At 56.4% G+C, this 16,997-nt stretch overlaps 2 protein-coding genes across 3 annotated transcripts; both read right to left on the bottom strand.

The window, feature by feature from the left end:
- Nucleotides 1-835: 835 nt before the first annotated feature.
- Nucleotides 836-2,216, bottom strand: NPPA (natriuretic peptide A). The gene is made up of 3 exons (NM_001082262.1): nucleotides 2,011-2,216; nucleotides 1,564-1,890; nucleotides 836-975 (listed from the first exon to the last, which is right to left on the bottom strand). The coding sequence occupies exons 1-3, from the start codon at nucleotides 2,131-2,133 to the stop codon at nucleotides 964-966; spliced, it is 462 nt and encodes a 153-aa protein (NP_001075731.1). The 5' UTR covers nucleotides 2,134-2,216; the 3' UTR covers nucleotides 836-963.
- Nucleotides 2,217-14,693: 12,477 nt separating this feature from the next.
- Nucleotides 14,694-16,121, bottom strand: NPPB (natriuretic peptide B). Of its 2 annotated transcripts, none has more exons than XM_008275383.4 (3): nucleotides 15,905-16,121; nucleotides 15,397-15,661; nucleotides 14,694-14,928 (listed from the first exon to the last, which is right to left on the bottom strand). In XM_008275383.4, the coding sequence occupies exons 1-3, from the start codon at nucleotides 16,031-16,033 to the stop codon at nucleotides 14,912-14,914; spliced, it is 411 nt and encodes a 136-aa protein (XP_008273605.1). In that variant the 5' UTR covers nucleotides 16,034-16,121; the 3' UTR covers nucleotides 14,694-14,911. The 2 variants fall into 2 exon arrangements, with proteins under 2 accessions (XP_008273605.1, XP_008273606.1); XM_008275384.4 differs by having other exon boundaries at nucleotides 15,397-15,658.
- Nucleotides 16,122-16,997: the final 876 nt, after the last annotated feature.

Raw genomic sequence — 16,997 nt, 5'->3', positions numbered from 1 at the left:
AATAAATAAATAAATAAATAAATAAATATTTTTTAAAAAAATGGATCAAAACATCTAGTCCATATTCTCATTGGCTAAATGTGCCCTAAAACACTGTAACCAAAAACAGTAGGAGTGGAAGAAAGTCCAGGTGTTTATTTCCAACACGTAAGTGCCCTAAATGTTAGCAAATCTGAAAATAAATGCCCTTTCGGTCTCCTGGGGCTTTTTCAGGATCTGCGACTGAGGCTGGAGTAAAAAGTAAAGCAGGTGCCCCACCCTGTGCAGGAAAGGGAGAAAAGAGAGAAGCAGCATTCTTTTTCCTCTGACAAAAGGTAAAGAAATAGTGGCACTTTCAGTTCTGATTTTAGAGTATTAATATTCTAATGCATGAGTGAAAATGTCCAATACTACATGGTTACTAGTAGTTTTATATATTCACTTATTAATAATGAACCAATAGACCTGAGCCAATGGCTTGAATTTATTGTTTAGATTATTTTTCATTTTCTAATTAAAGATTATTTTACTTCGATTGAAAATAGGAAGTAGAAGATAAACCGGGCAACCACAAGACATTCAAACTGTCAGGGCATAATAATGTGCCCCCTCTAACCTCATCAGTCCCCTTGCATGTTTAAAAATAAAAGGCACAAATCAAGCAAAAAAAAGAAAAAGAAACCACAATCCAAGTCATGGCCGCTGTCCGTGGTGCTGAAGTTTATTCATTTTTTTCCAATCGACTCTCAGTAACACGTGAGGATCTACACTAAGTGTTAATGCTTTGGGTGAGAGAGGAGAAGTCACAGTTTGACTGCTTTACAGGTAGCAAAGTGTGAGAAATGTTGACAAGAAGCTGCAGCTCAGATAAGGTGCAGTAACGACTCGATGCAATGAGATGAGACAAAGTGACTTGAGAGACGCAGGAGGAGGAGGGTTCCTGCAGTGGGCCGAGGGCACCTGGCCGCCTTTCTTCCCTGGCTGTTATCTTCGGTACTACAAAGTGAACACAAACACATTCGGCTTGCTGGCCTGACTGTACCAGAACAGTCAGCTTCCCATGACTGTGCCAAACCTCCTGACAAAGCTTCCCCACTAGTCTCCACTCCAGCCTGATGATGCCCTGGGTTTCATAAACCGGTAAACTAGTTACTCATCAGAGCTAGTAATGGCATTCCTTGTCAATTTCACTATTCTCATTCAGAATCTCGCAATTCTTGGCAAGAACATGTACCATCAATTAGCTATGCAAAGATGATGGGCCCTGTGAATGCTAGACTCTCCCAAAGTGACAGCCATTTCCTTCCTCCCTCCCTTCCTCCCTCCATCCCATCCTTCCTTCCTTCTTTTCTTTTCTTCTCTTTTTTCTTAGCATTTTTGCACCAGGATGTAGCCGAGGACGATAGCATTGTCCTGAGACTCGCACCCCCCCAAGTTAGGTCAGAAATCTCAGAACAAACAAGCTTCTACACAGGTCCCTTCTTGATGAAGGTGCTCCTGTGAGGATTCTTTGATGAAGTCTGAACCCCTGCAAACCAACGGTTTCCTTCCTCCCCACCCATTTGCACCCCCAGTGCCTCTTACCCGGAAGCTGTTGCAGCCCAGACCACTCTGGGCTCCAATCCTGTCGATCCTGCCCCCAAAGCAGCTGGACCTCCGCAGGCTCCGAGGGGCAGTGAGCAGTGCCCTCAGCTTGCTTTTCAGGAGAGCAGATCTCTCAGAGGCCTCCCAGGTGCTTCTCCCAAGGGCTTCCCCATCTCTCTGGGCTGGACTGACCTCCCCTGTCCAGGGAGGGACCTCAGGAAGGGGGCTGAGAGCCGCCCCAGCTTCATCACTCTGCTCACTTAGTGCTTGAGGGGGCACAGCTTCATCTTCAAAAGGCATCCTGTCCTCCAAGTGGTCCAGCAAATTCTTTACCAAAGGAAAACACAAGGAAAAGGAGAGTGCTCACTGACTTGGGCAAATCGAGAGGAACAGGCGAGTATCTAAAAGCGCCCCGGCCCCAGACTGTGCCCCCCTTCCTGGCCCTACCTTGAAGTCCATCAGATCTGCGTTGGACATGGCGTTGTACACTGGGTTAGCTCCAATTTGATCTGGATGCCAGAATGCCAGACAGAAGAGGAAGCTCACGGTGATGGTGGAGAAGGGGCCCATGCTGGTGCTGGTTGGGGGTGATGTGCCGTTAGCTGCTTCTTCCTTCCTCTCGGTTCCCCCTGGGTCTTTGTCCGTCACTGTCTTCCAGCTGCCCAGTGCAGCCTCCTTTTATAGCCCCTTGGCTCTCCGAGAGCACAAGAGGAGTGGAACCCTCCCCATTCTGTCACTTGCAGAGATAAAGCAGCTGAGTGAGGAGCCCACAGAAGATGCCCTTTTAAAGTTATCAGCCAGCAGAGCTTGTCACAGCCCCTCTGCCTTGAGCAGCCCCCGCCGCCCCCCGGACCCTCAGCTGCAAGAGCCACATTCTTGTTGATTTGCCTCAAGAGGCTCCCACTTCAAAGGTGTGAGAGGAGCAAAAAAGAGTCCTTGGTTATCTCCCTGCCATGCCTCAGGATTCTTTCTCCTGGGCAACGGGACCCACGCGGGGAAGCAGAGGGGCCACTTGGCCCAAGCCCAGTTCCCCCGGTTTGTTTGCAGCTCAGCTGTCAGGGGCTCCAAATAAGGGTGGGAGAGGAGGAAGCGGGCGGGCAGCAGGACGAGGGAGTCCAGATGCCCGGGCTGGCTTCATACCTGACTCATCAGCCAGGCGGCCGGCTGGCCCCAGACAGGCCGCCCTCACCCTGGCCAGCCCTCTCAGCAGCCAGGGGAAAGAAGTTATTTTTTATAGCCTTAAGTCAGCCAGGACACAAATGTGATGAATGTCCCAAGAATTCAGCCGCTAAATATAAATACCAAGGAAACCTGGGGGAGCGGGATCGTCCCTCCCCAAGTCTCCTTGCGGGTGGGCGCTGAAGATGCTGCCGCGTTCACATCTCTGCCTCACTGAGTGGGGAAACCCTGCCTCCTTCCTTCAACTCCAGCCTGGGATTGGCCCCTGTGTTCCCAGGGAAGCATCCTCGGGAAGTTGGCTAACGGAGGGAGGGTGTGGGGGCAAGAATGGCACTGATCCCTGCCGTCTTTCACGTCTTCCTCTGAGACCAGGCCAAGTACTGAGCCATGAGCACCCCAGAAGCATCGGGCAGCAAGGCTCTCCACACTTAGCACGCAGCCTCCATTTGCTGAAGTCAAGGTTAGCATCCCATCCAATATGACATAAACTTGGGCTGAGGGCTTCAGAGACTCATAGCCCCAAGTGAACCATCTCCAGGGCTTTATTTTCGTTATCTGCTAAATGAGGTTACAAGGTCGACACCTGCCCTGCCTGCCTGATTCTCAGGGGCTCAAATGAGCCAAGACTGTGCAAACACTCTCCCAGGCGTGCACCGCTGTGTAACTGCGGCCGTGACCTCTGGTGCCTGTATCGGTGACTTGGAATGTGCCAGGCATGTGCCGAGAGCTTCATTTTCATCGCCACCTCTAGGAGGCGGGCACTGACCCTTCACGCGCTCTGCTGCCCCTTTGCCCATTGGATGCATCCCTAATTAGACACACCCCATCCCTACCCTCAGATGCCTCTGAGCAGCCCCCTCCCCACCTGCCCGGGGGCTGTAGCTTGACCAGGCTGGTGGTTTTGGCTACTCTCTCATACTGTCCCAAGAAAAGGGCTGACAGTCACCATGGCCCATTTCCACAGCTCACGTGTTGCAGTCTGCTCCTTGGATCATGGGAAGTGGGTGTTGAATGACCAACTCTGCCCTGGCCAGACCCATCCCCAGCTGTGCTGACCCCTTGCTTGAACAGTAGGAGAGGCCGTTAAAGGCAGGAAGTCAGAGCCATCAAGTGGTCAGAGACCACAAGAGGTGTCCAAGATGACATTATTCTTTACATATACGTAAAGGTCATTTGCCTTTTAAAAAATTATTTTGGGGGTTGGTGTTATTGCTGGTTGAGCCACTGCCTTTGACTCCAGCCTCCCACAGGGGCTCCAGTTCAAGTCCTAGGTGCTCCGCTTCTGATCCAGCTTCCTGCTAATGTGCCTGGAAAGCAGCAGAAGATGGAATAAGTACTTGGGTCCCTGCTACCCACATAGGAGACCCAGATGGGGTTCCAGGTTCCTGGCTTCAGCCTGACCCCACTCCAACTGCTGGAGCCAATTTGGGAGTGGACCAGCAGATAGAGGATCTCTCTCTCTCTCTCTCTCTCTCTCTCTCTCTCTCTCTGCCTCATCTGCTCTCTCTCTCTGTAACTCTGCCTTTTAAATAAATAAATATTTAAAAAAGGAAATAGCCAATCGTAATAAAAAGGAGGAATATTTGCAAGATAAAGAAATATTCTCGGTGTAATATTTTTTTCTTTTTTTTTTTTTTTTTTTTTTTTTTTTTTTTTTTTTTGACAGGCAGAGTGGACAGTGAGAGAGAGAGACAGAGAGAAAGGTCTTCCTTTGCTGTTGGTTCACCCTCCAATGGCTGCCGCGGCCGGCGCGCTGCAGCCGGCGCACTGTGCTGATCCAAAGCCAGGAACCAGGTGCTTCTCCTGGTCTGCCATGTGGGTACAGGGCCCAACCACTTGGGCCATCCTCCACTGCACTCCCAGGCCACAGCAGAGAGCTGGACTAGAAGAGGAGCAACCGGAGCAGAATCCGGCGCCCCGACCGGGACTAGAACCCGGGATGCTGGTGCCGCAGGTGGAGGATTAGCCAAGTGAGCCACAGCGCCGGCCCAATGTAATATTTTTTTAAAGATTTATCTACTCATTTGAAAGGTAAAGTTACAGACAGGCAGAGGCAGAGAGAGATCTTCCATCTGCTTGTTCACTCCCCAAATGTCCACAAAGGCCAGAGCTGGGCTGATCTGAAGCCAGGAGCCAGGAGCTTCTTCAAAGTCTCCCACATGGGTGCAGGGGTCCAAGCACTTGGGCCCTCTTCTACTGCTTTTCCAGGCCACAGCAGAGAGCTGGATCGGAAATGGAGCAGCCGGGTCTCAAACTGGGGCCCATATGGGATGCCAGCACTGCAGGTGGTGGCTTTACTTGCTACGCCACAGTGCTGGCCCCCGGTGTAATATTTCTAATAAATTTATTGTGTTTTCCATTTTTAAATTTTTATTTGAAAGACAGGGACAGATCGTCTGCTGGTTCACTCCTCAAATCCCTGGAACAGGGCGAGGATCCTGGCACGCAGGGCCCCCATGTGGGTGGCGGGGACCCAAGTACTTGAGGCATCACCTGTGCCTCCCGGGGGCACAGGAAGCTGGATTCTGGATTCAGAAGCAGAGCCGAGACTTGAGCCCAGGCTTGCTTTTCTTTCTTTCTTTCTTTCTTTCTTCCTTTCTTCCTTTCTTTTTTTACAGGCAGAGTTAGACAGTGAGAGAGACAGAGAGAAAGGTTTTCCTTTTCCATTGGCTCACCCCACAAATGGCTGCTATGGCTGATGCACTGCGGCCGGCGCTTCGCTAATCCAAAGCCAGGAGCCAGGAGCTTCTCCTGGTCTCCCATGGGGTGCAGGGCCCAAGCACCTGGGCCATCCTCCACTGCACTCCCAGGCCACAGCAGAGAGCTGGCCTGGAAGAGGGGCCACCGGGACAGAATCTGGCACTCCAACCGGGACTAGAACCCGGGGTGCTGGTGCCGCAGGTGAAGGATTAGCCAGGTGAGCCGTGGTGCCAGCTAAGAACCCAGGCTTTCTGACGTGGGATGCAAGCGTCCCTGGTGGCGTCTTGCCACTGGGCCAAATGCCCTCCCCTCAGGATGACACTATTCTCAGACAAAAGGAGGAGGGTCCGTCTTTAGCAAGCTTGGGGCTGGGGCTGGGAGTTGAGTCAGACAACCCCAAGTTGACGTCTGCAATGGGTGCAGGTCTAAGTCGGAGCTCTGGGGGCAAAGCGCCACGTCTCTGGAATGTGCTCACGGCTTAATTGCTCCTCGGCAGGGATATTATTAGCAAAGAAGAGTCAGCAAGCAGCCCCCAGGGGCTCGTGCTCTCGCTGCCTGCGTCACACGGCCGCCTCCTGGAGATGCCCTTGGAAACCGGCCTTTGATGCCAGCGGAGGCTTCCGGAGCAGCAGGCTGGCAGATGGCCTCTGCGGGAGGGCGCAGCCCCTCTGCCCTGAGCCACCTCTGAAGTTGACAGTTGGCCCAAGGAGAGGTGGACGTCCCATCCAAGTTTCCGGAGAGAGGATCTCTGAACACGCCCACCTTTTTTTTATTAAAGGCACCTTTCTCCATCCAGGGTGACACTGAAGTGGGAGGGTGTGTGTGTGTGTGTCATTCATTGAGTTTCTTCTATTAACCAGATTGTTTTGGGGGGAGGGGCAAGAAAGAAAGGCAGCCCCCATGCTGCCTGGGGGCTGTGCATGGTGCATGGAGCTGGCATCACCTCCTGCCCAACAGGGCCCCAAAGGCACTTATCCCCCACCCCGTCCTCATCAAAGCCTTTGATCTGTGGGACCAGTGTGGTAGCCTAGCAGGTAAAGCCACTGCCTGCTATGCTGGTATCCCATATGGGCACCGGTTCAAGTCCTGGCTGCTCCACTTCTGATCCATCTCTCTGCTGTGGCCTGGGAAAAGCAGCAGAATATGGCCCAAGTGCTTGGGCCCCTGCTACCCTCATGGGAGTCTTGGGTGAGGCTCCTGGCTCCGGCCTGGCCCAGCTCTGCCTATTGTGGCCATCTGGCAAGTGAACCAACTCATAGAAGCGCTCTCTCTCTCTCTCTCTCGCTCTCACTCTCGCTCTCGCTCTCGCTCTCTCTCTGTAACTCTGACTTTAAATAAATAAATCTTCAAAACAAAACAGAGCCTTTGATTTGAGCCTGGCACAGAGCAGCTTGATGGAAAATCTCTCTTCCTTCCCGGGCTGCTGCTCCAGTCTGGAGGGGGCCGTGGGGGAGCCAGTGTGCAATGGGGTGCTAGGAGGTCAGCCTGCAGGAGCGAGAGGAGGAGAAAAGCAACGGACCCCACCCCACGCCCGCCTCTCCCACAGGCTGGGAATTCGGAGCCTTCACGCCCTCATCCCTGGCGAGAAGCCGTCTCTGTCACACCCATGGTGCAGGAGCCTCCTGGTGGGAGAGCGTAGATTTGGGCGTCTGCTGCTTCCACCCCGGGGCTGTCGCGGGCCCTGCAGAGTCCCAGCACAGCTGCAGTGTGCAGAACCCCTCAGCCCCAAGGGGTTGGAGGCAGAGGCTCCACCCGGGAGACACCGGTGGGACACAGCTGCTTCTGGCTTTGCAAACCACGCTTTGAGGTCACTGGGGACTGGCAGCTGGGAACGTGTTGGCCAGAAAGCAAAGCCCAAGGCAAAATCTCACTTGCTAAGCCTTCAGGGGGTTCTGTGGGGGGAACCAAGGGTGAGGGGCAAGGGAAATGATGCGTCTGTAGCTGATGTGGCTGCTTGGCTGCACCCAAGCCCTAGCAGCTTAAAGCGACACACTCGTCTCCCGGTGCTCTGGAGCCCGTTGGCCCCAATGGCCGCAGGTGACGGCTGGCTGGGGATGCAGCCGTGGCAAGGCTTGGCCAGGGGAGGACCCGCTGTCAAGCGATCCCCATGGCCGGCGGTGGGCCTCGGGTCCTGGCTGCCTCTCGCCTGCTGGTTGGAGACGTCAGCTCCTTGCCATGCGGGCCTCTCCGCCGAGGTGCAGTGACTTCCCTTAGGGAGACAGGGAGCTTGTAGAATCCATGATGTCTTTGCCCCCTGTTCTTGGGGGCGACATCACTTTGTGTTTGTGCCATGTGCTCGGCGGCTGGGGTCACTGGGTCCTGCTCGTACTCTGGTGGGGGGGCTCCCACTTTGGGCATGAACTCCGGGCGACGGGATCACAGGGACACCGCAGAGGCTGCCCACCCAGTGGGGAACAAGGGACAGCAAATGTCAGGGGCCGTGTGACCCGGCTGGCCACAGCTCTGCCACCACGCTGCAGCGGCCGGGGGTCGCCCTGGGCACCTTGCTGGAGTGCTGAGCAGTGAGGACGGACAGGAAGAGCCCGCAGCCAGGGGCCCGGGGCCCCCAGAACAAAGTGCCACAGTGGGGTGTGCTGGGGGCTTCAGACAACACAGTGGGATTGCCTCGCAGTCCTGGAGGCCGGGAGTCTGCGGTGGGGGGGTCGCGGGGCAGCCATCTCTGGAAGCCACAAGGGAGGCTCCTTCCCGCCCCCCCAGCCAGGCAGGAGCAGGCAGCTGTGGCCTTCCTTGCCTGCGGCCTGCGGCTCAGTCGCTGCCTCCTCCTCCCGTGACCGTCTTCCCTCCCTGTGTCTCAGCTTCTTGGCTTTTTAAAATAATTAAAAAAAAAATTTTTTTTTGACAGGCAGAGTGGACAGTGAGAGAGAGAGACAGAGAGAAAGGTCTTCCTTTGCCGTTGGTTCACCCTCCAATGGCCGCCACGGCAGGCACGCTGCAGCCGGCGCACCGCGCTGATCCGATGGCAGGAGCCAGGTGCTTCTCCTGGTCTCCCATGGGGTGCAGGGCCCAAGCACTTGGGCCATCCTCCACTGCACTCCCTGGCCACAGCAGAGAGCTGGCCTGGAAGAGGGGCAACCGGGACAGAATCCGGTGCCCTGACCGGGACTAGAACCTGGAGTGCCGGCGCCGCAGGCGGAGGATTAGCCTAGTGAGCCGTGGCGCCGGCTAATTTTTAAAATTTTTAAAAGATTATATTTATTTATTTGAGAGGCAAAGTTACAGAGAGAGAGGGAGAGACAGAGAGAGGTCTTTTATCCGCTGGTTCACTTCCCAGCTGGCTGCAACGGTCAGGCTGCACTGATCCGAAGCCAGGAACTTTTTCTAGGTCTCCCACATGAGTGCAGGGGCCCAAGGACTTGGGCCATCTTCCACTGCTTTCCCAGGCCATAGCAGAGAGCTAGATCGGAAGTGGAGCAGCCATGGGGCCGCTGTGGCATAGTGAGTAAAGCCGCCGCCTGCAGGGCTAGCATCCCACGTGGGTGCCAGTTCGAGTCCCAACTGCTCCACTTCTGATCCAGCTCTCTGCTATGGCCTGGGAAAGCAGCAGAAGATGGCCCAAGTGCTTGGACCCCTGCACCCACGTGGGAGACCTGGAAGAAGCTCCTGGCTCCTGGCTTCGGATCAGTGCAGCTCCAGATGTTGCAGCCAACTGGGGAGTGAACCAGAGGGTGGAAGCCCTCTCTCTCTCTCTCTCTCTCTGCCTCTCTCTCTGTGTAACTCTGACTTTCAAACAAATAAATAAATTTAAATAAATAAAAGAAGTAGAGCAGCCAGAATTCAAACCAGTGCCCATATAGGATAGTGGCACTGCAGGCAAAGCCTTAGCCCACGACACCACAGCACCAGCCCCATTGTATTTTTTTTTTTAATATTTATTTATTTGAAAGGGAGAGAGAGAGAGAGAGAATTACTTCCATCTACTGGTTCACTGCCCCCAGAGCCAGGAGCCAGGAGCTTCTTCTGGGTCTCCCACGTGGGTGCAGGGGCCAGGGACTTGTGCCATTTTCTGCTGCTTTCCAAGCACATTAGCAGGGAATTGGAGGGGAAGTGGAGCATCCGGGACTCGAACCTGTGCCCATATGGATGCCGGCTCTACAGGCAGCAGTTTAACCCGCTATGCCTCAGCGCCAGCCCCTTCTCATCTTTATAAGGACCTCGGTCACACTGCACTCAGAGCCCACCTACTCTGTAATGACCAAAGCGGAGTTAATTACACTGACAATGTCCCTATTTCTGAATAAGGTCTCGGGGTGGGGATTGCCCCGTATCTTCTGGAGGAGGCACTCCAATACTTAGCAGGCCCTTTGTCTGCAGGCTCCTCTCCATCCCTGACTCTCCCTGGTCCCAGCACCTCCTCCCTGGGACCCCGCTCCACCCTATGACCATTGACCCCTGAGCTGGGCTGTGTCATTCAGATCCTTCTGTTGGTGCCCGGAAAACCTGAGGCCGCAAGGTGCAGCCCTCCCGTGAACTGTCTGGGCAGCCCCACCCCTGCCCGGTGCTGCTGCTTGTGGGGGGGTTGGTAGAGGGCGGGCAGGCGGCAGCCACCGGTCTGCACCAGCTAGCACCACAGCTGCATCTACTGCGAGGCCAGAGGTGCAGGTGGGGGTGAGGAAGCTCCAGGACACCCCTGTTGGCCCAACCTGATGCTCAGGGAGTCTTATCTGAATGACCGAGTCTCGCGCTGTCTCCAAGGCCTCTGCCAACCGCCCTCCCCCAACACAAGCCAGTGCCCAGCGCTCACCTTGCTCTCCCCAAGGAGCTGACAGCGATGGGGAGCCACACCCTGGCTGGAACGGGGAGGCCGGGTAGGGAGCTGGTGAGCAGCGCAGTCCTGGCTGACGGGGCCTAGACCAGGACTACGGGAAGGGCTCGGGAGATGCCACGAGGAGCCAGCGGACACAGGCTGCGGCTGGGTGGTCCAGCCAGAAGCGAGTCGAGAAGGCTGCCCAGGGCTCCGTCATGGGCAGCGCCCCGGGAGACGCTCCACCCTAGGAGTGTTCTCGTAATTTCTCCTGAACCTGAGATAAGGAGGCTTATTTTGGAGACAATCCCAGATACGTCAGCAAGAGAGTGGGGAAGGGACCCAGCGAAAGAGGAAAAGTGCCTGCCCGTGTAGGACAGACAGCCCCTGACTGCCCCGCCCCACAGGGAACTCCCAGCAGGTGCCGCCTGTGACCCAAGGGCGCTGTGTTTGCAGGCCGGCTCCAGCGGCTGAACCCACTCCCAGGTTAGGTCACTGCTCAGCACCTCCCACCTGCCCCGAGGACATCCAGGTAGGTTCTGGCTGCCACAGAAAGACCCCACGCAGAACAGCGAGGTCAGGGGCCACGGCCACGGTCCCTACGGTGACAGGCGGGCCAGTGCTCGCAGGCAGCTGTGGAGTTTGGGGTGCGAAGTGCTCCAGGACGTCTGGGCAGCTGTGGCGGCTGGCTCCCACCTGTGGGACTTGATATTTCAGCTAAGGCACTGGAGGAGGGATCCTAGAGACTGAGAGCTGCACCGTGAACAAATCGCCAAGTCCGTGATTTGGTGTAGACCTGGGTCTGTGGGAAGAGAAATGTAGTTTTTAAAGATTATTTGTTTATTTTGTTTATTCACTTGAAATGCAGAGTTGCAGAGAGAGAGAAGGAGAGAGAGAGGTCTTCCATCTGCTGATTGACTCCCCAGATGGCCACAATGGCCAGGGTTAGCCAGGCCAATGTCAGGAGCCTGGACCTCCAAGCAAGTCTCCCACACGGGTGCAGGGGCCCAAGCACGTGGGCCGTCTCCCACTGCTTTCCCAGGGGCGTTCGTAGGGAGCTGGACTGGAAGTGGTGCAGCCAAGACTCCACCCGCATTCGTACGGGATGCCGGCATTCTAGGCAGTGGCTCAGACAACTGTGCCACAACGCCGACCCCAGAAAAATGCACTTGTATTCCCTTGCCACAAGGCATGCCCAGAAGGCTGACATCTGCCTCGACAGGCGTGGAGAGGGCTCAGTGGAGCCGAACCGTGACGCGCGGTGAAGCACTCGGGCCCAGCGCCGTGCTGATCTGTGTAACCTGAGCACTGGAGGCCAGCAAAGCCAGCCCGCCCTGCGCTGACCTTCCTCCCGGCTCCAAAGCCCTGGACTAAGCCTCTCCAGGTCTGCTGTTGCCGTCAAGCTTTTGTGGAGAGGTGAAGCGAGGAGCGTTGTGTTGGGGCATCCCGTGTCACCGCAATAGGACACTCGGGGCTGTCTACGCAGAAGAGAGGCTTTGCTTCTTCAGGTCTCAGAAGACTCAAGGGCACAGCGGGTGCAGCATCTGCAGGCTCCAGTGAGGGCCCCACGGCAGCTGTGTGTGCAGACGAGCTCAAAGGACAAGACAGGAAGCCAGAGAGGGAGAGGAGACACTGAACTCATTTATAAAACAACCCTTCGCCCTGGGGACCCACTCCTGTGAGACCCAGTCTATTCCATGAGACCCCCCACTGCCAAGCGACCTGATGACTTTCTACAAGGCCCCTCCTCTTACAGGCTCCCACCTCAACACCACCACACTGGAGACCAAGCTTCCATCACACGAACCTTTGGGGCCACACTCAGACCGCATGCAAGCCGTAGGAGCTTCTGTGAGGACCAACCACGGCACAGCTTCTGGGGTTAACAGGCAAGTCCCGGAGGTAAAGGCCACAGCTGCGGCTCCAAGGGGAAGCACTGGGCACTGGGAAGGGCTGGGTTTCCAAAAATGTTTATTTCCACTGATTTGAACGGCAGAGCGACAACGAGAGAGAGAGAGTTTTCCAAGTGCTGGTTCGCGGATCCATGAACTCCACCCGGATCTCCCAGCTGGCTTACGGGGACCTAAGTATTGGGGCCATCACCGGCTGCCTCCCAGGGTGTGCATTAGCAGGAAGCTGGATTGGAAGTGGAGACAGGAACCCAGGCACTCCGATGTGGGATGCAGGGGTCCCAAGCAGTAGCTTAACCTGTCACGACCCCCGCCCCAGGGAGAAGACTGGTTTTAACGGGCATCTGTAGATAGTGTGTGCCCTGCAATGCCGACCACATGGGCACCCAAAAGGACGTCACCCCCTGGGCCACAGCAGGCCACCCTCTGCCCAGTCTCCAGCGGTCACATTTGGCTCTTCACAGGTCTCTCTGGACTGGAGAAAGGGCCCAAGTAACAGGATGTGTCACACATACACGTCGCTCTGTTGCCGGGCCCCAGGGACAGACGCGCAGACTCGCCTGGGAGAGTCCTGATGGGCTAGCTGAGTCTGGGAGGCTGTGTCCTCATCGCCAGGGCAGAGGGAGGAGGCTGCTGGTGGGCAGCGGCCCCAAAGGTCACACTCAGCGATGCCACCAGGAGGCGAACCTGCCATGCTGCCAGCAAGCCTAAATGACAGGTTTGGGAACAGCTTGGGGGACAGCAGTTGGGAGCCGAGGTGCTTGGATCCTGGCTCTGCCACTTACTAACTCCATGACCCTTCACAAGTTACACATGCCTTGGTTTTCCCATCTGTGAAATGGGGGACGCAAGAGTTCTTGGAGTAGTTGTGGAGACTGTGAGAGTTCATGGAGCGTACCTGGTACATTCACAAGGCCTTTGGAAATGTCATCTGTCCTGACTGCCCGCTGCCTTCCGTGAGTCGCAAACATTAGACCACCAGGACTCAGTTTGTTGGAAAATGCACTACTCCTAAAATCCCATTAAAAATTATTTTAAAGATTCATTCATTCATTTATTTATTTGAAAGGCAGAGTTACACAGAGAGAGGGAGACAGAGGTTTTCCACCTGCAGGTTCACTCCCCAGATGGACACATGGCTGGGGCCGGGCTAGAAGCCTGAGCTCCTTCCGGGTCTCCCACGTGGGTGCAGGGGCCCAAGCACTCGGGCCTCTTCTACTGCTCTCCCTCGTGCATTGGCAGGGAGCCGAATTGCAAGCAGAGTGGCTGGGACTCCAAATGGTGCTCACATGGGATGCTGGGGTCAAAGCAGCGGCGTAACCTGCTCTGCCACGATGCCAGAGCCTTAAAGAACCCTTGGGGCTGGAGCTGCAGTGTAGCAGGTTGGGACGTCGGCATTCCTTAGGGCACCAGTTCAAGTCCCGACTGCTCCACTTCCGATCCAGCTCCCTGCTAGTGCACCTGGAAAAATGGTGGAAGATGGCCCAAGTGCTTGGGCCCCTGCACCCACATGGGAGGCCCGGATGAGGCTCCTGGCTTTGGCCTGGCCCAGCCCCGGCCCTTGCAGCCATTTGGGGAGTGGACCAGCAGATACAGGATCTCTCCCTCTCTCTCTCTGTAGCTCAACCTTTCAAATAAAATAAATCTTAAAAACAAAACTTAATCCATCTCATTAGCTATCCCTAATCTGTGATACACACTGAGTTCAAATGAGAACAAGCACTCGAGGAAGCATGGCATGAGGATATCAGACAGGCTGTGGGAGCGCAGCCCGAGGCAGGAGTGTGGGACTCAAATGTCAGGGAACAGAGCTGAAGGTAACTGGGACCCCTGTGCAAATCCCAGCTCTCAGGGAGGGTGTCTGATATTTTAGGCCTCAGTTTTCTCATCTGGAAAATGGGGCTAAGAATAGACCTGACTTCATGGTGCCTTACCCAGCAGCACCATCTGAGCTCAGATCCTAAGTGGTGGTGTGGGAGGAGACAGCCTGGGCTAAGGCCTGGGCGCCTGGACACAGGGCAGGGTTCTGCAGGACAGCTGGAGAGGAAGTGTTGGCGTGGGGGTGCACCCCGAGAACTTGAGCCTCCTGCCAGACCCCTGGGTTGGGTTTTGAGGGTCTTTTCCAGGATGACATCAGGAGTTGGAGGTCTGAAGTTGAAATTTGGGGAAGGATGGAGGCTCACCCCAACTTGGGAACGCAACACACACGAAACCCCCAGCGTCTGACTTGCTAGTTCAGGCTTCGGAAACAACTGTTGCCAGGGAAAGTCAGCGAGGGTGGGGCTAGGGTGGGCTTCCAGGCAGGGGCTCGCACCCTGGCCCAGGCCGGGGCCGTTCCACTCCCTGGGAGAAGCTGCCCTGCCCCAAGACACAGGCGCTGGCCATTGCGGCCACTTCAGAGCGTTTGACACCCCGACAGGAAAGAAAGCACTCCACGTCCCGCCACTGGCCCAGCCCTTAGGGCCGCATCCCAACCCCACCATCAAGACACCGCTGGGACCTTCAACAAACACAGGGTTTTGTTTGGTTTGTTGTTGCTAAAATGAGCAGCAGTTATAAACACACGGAAACAAATCAGCTTCGAAGAAAGGCTGTCGTGTTGATTTTATTTCTCTGCGGAAATTGTGTGCGCCATGGTTAATAAATCGTCTTTTAGAAAATGATCAAGTAAAAATTAATAAATACATAAATAAATAAATAGGAGCCGCTCCAAAGGGGTGGGGGTCGTGGACCGGGGGAGGCGTCCCTTGTGGAGTCCAGAGCGGTTATCTGCAGCCGGCGTTCTTTCTAGTGCTCTCTAGTGTTTCCTGAGCACTGCGGAGAGAAGAGAGAGGTGGTGAAGGGCCTGCGACGGGGAGACGGAGGTGGAAGCTGAGCTTGGTGTGTGAGGCTTTGGAATTTCTAGACCTCAGCTTCCTGGTCCATACACGGGGTCGGGGGGTGGCATCACCCTGGCGATCCCGCCCTTGCCCTCGAAGCTCTAGAAGGTGTAGGGAAAACCAGATTACACGTCTGGGACTCCAGTGAGCAGACTGCACCCCAAGGAGACTCTTCTGGCCCCTTGGATGAAAGGCGCAGGGGTGGATGCAGAGGGGCTGGGGACGCGGGCGGGGTGATGGGTGGGGTCCTCAATGAGTGTTTCCAGAAAGGCACCCTTCAGCAAGAGGGGGTGCGATCCAGGCGTCCCAGACAACAAACCAGAAGTGACTCTCAGGCTGACAGCCGGGGGCAGGGCTGGGCGTGCAGCTCCCCAGCCCAGACCCGACGCAGATGGGGGCTCACCATTGCAGCCCAGGCCGCTGAAGGAGCCAATCCGGTCCATCCTCCGCCCGAAGCAGCCTGAGTCCCGCATCCGCTTGGGGCCATGGAGTCTCCGCAGGGTCTGGCGGGCCTCATCCAGGGGCACAGGGCTGCCTGCAGGGGCCGCCTCTCTGGTCTCCTGGGTCTCCCAGGTTTTCGCCGTGCCTCCGTCTTGCTGGGTAGGCTCCAGGGTCGTCTGCTGTGCCTGCAGCTGGGAGACCTTGTTCCGGAGACGGCCCAGCAGCTGCTGTGGTGGGCAGAAACCAGAGGCTCGGGATCTCCCACCTGGGCTCACCCTCCCCATGGTGCCCAAGTGAATCCACCCACAGCACTGTGTCCAGGGACCTGGAGTAACTCTCTCCGCTTTCTGATTCTCCCATTGATTCCCGAGGGAGCGTGGAGACCCTAGGGACGGCAGCTGGGCACCCTTTCCTTGCTGCTGTCCAAGCCCTCCAGGGCGCTCACATCTATGCAGCCCCTCTGCACTCACCTGTATCTCAGAAAGTTCTGAGGAGGTTTTGCTGGGGCTGCCCAGCGGGTGGGGACGACACCTCTGCGGGGACAGGTGCAAGAAGAGGAGGAGCAGGAGAGCCCGGGAGAGCCCCGTCGGGAGGTCCATGTTGCTGGGGAGAGCGGCTGCTGCGGGGTGCGCGGGTTCCTGTCCCACCTCTGGGAGGCCAGCAAGTGCTCTCCTGGCTGCTCCGCGAACCGCGCGCGGCCTTTTATTCCGGAGCTGAGTGTCCAGCCGGTCCTTCCCTGGCCGAGGGGCGGGGGCGCCGTTATCTCTGATTTATCAGCCACATTCCGGCCCGCTGAGCTCAGGGCCGGGAATGCGCCCCTCCGCGCTGGCGGTGGAGGCTGGGGAGAGCAGGCCTTGTATAGAAATGGGCTGGGCCGGGGGCGGGCGCGCGGGGGCCCCTGCACGTACCCGGTTCCCGCTTCCTCCCTTCCTGCGAGAATCCGGGGCCCTCGCGTGGCGCTCTCTTCTTCTCTCTCCACCCCAGTCATCGCTGGAAAGGGCAGGGAGAAGCCCAGGACCGCCCCGGGCTGAGCCCCTTACCCCGGGAGCCGGCGGCCCGCGGGACTCCGGCTCGCAGCCGCTGGGTGCGGGGGCGCTGGCCGTGGTGCTGATCGCGCCAAGCGAGCGAGGCGCAAACTCTCAGAATCCGCCCTTCTCACCCGGGGTTTCCAAGCCCGGAAGACCTTCAGGGGACAGAGGACAAGAGACCTCCAAGACCTCCCTCGCGCTCTCACTATCCCCATCCCCCACCATGAGCCTCGTGATACTGGGATGCAATTCTTCAGCGTCAACTGACTAAAAACCTGGTTATGACAAGGAAGTTGTGGAATGCTGACCCTTCCTCCTTCTCGTAAAGGACAGAATTGATTTGGCCTGGCTGGAATTTCAAGAGCAAGTCCAGAGATGAAGTCACCAGGAATGCACTCTGGGCACCTCATCCAGGTGCCAACACCTTCCCCACGCCCAGACAATGCAGGATGGAAATAGAGGGTGATCAGAGGGTGCATGTACCCTTCCCAGTGCCCCCTTCACTGGATCACCCACAGACTAATTCCCATCTGCA

This window comes from Oryctolagus cuniculus, chromosome 7 (assembly GCF_964237555.1).
Source record: "Oryctolagus cuniculus chromosome 7, mOryCun1.1, whole genome shotgun sequence".
In the NCBI taxonomy this organism is placed as follows: Eukaryota; Metazoa; Chordata; class Mammalia; order Lagomorpha; family Leporidae; genus Oryctolagus; species Oryctolagus cuniculus.
Note: the sequence above shows the minus strand (reverse complement) of the source record. Positions and strands in the feature narration are given on the sequence as shown.

Excerpts from the sequence above, each read along its gene's own strand:
- NPPA (NM_001082262.1), bottom strand. The coding sequence starts at position 2,133 with ATGGGCCCCTTCTCCACCATCACCGTGAGCTTCCTCTTCTGTCTGGCA. Across the intron at positions 1,891-2,010 it reads CAGATCTGATGGACTTCAAG|AATTTGCTGGACCACTTGGA; the intron begins GTAGGGCCAGGA and ends CCTTTGGTAAAG.
- NPPB (XM_008275383.4), bottom strand. The coding sequence starts at position 16,033 with ATGGACCTCCCGACGGGGCTCTCCCGGGCTCTCCTGCTCCTCCTCTTC. Across the intron at positions 15,662-15,904 it reads CAGAACTTTCTGAGATACAG|CAGCTGCTGGGCCGTCTCCG; the intron begins GTGAGTGCAGAG and ends TGCCCACCACAG.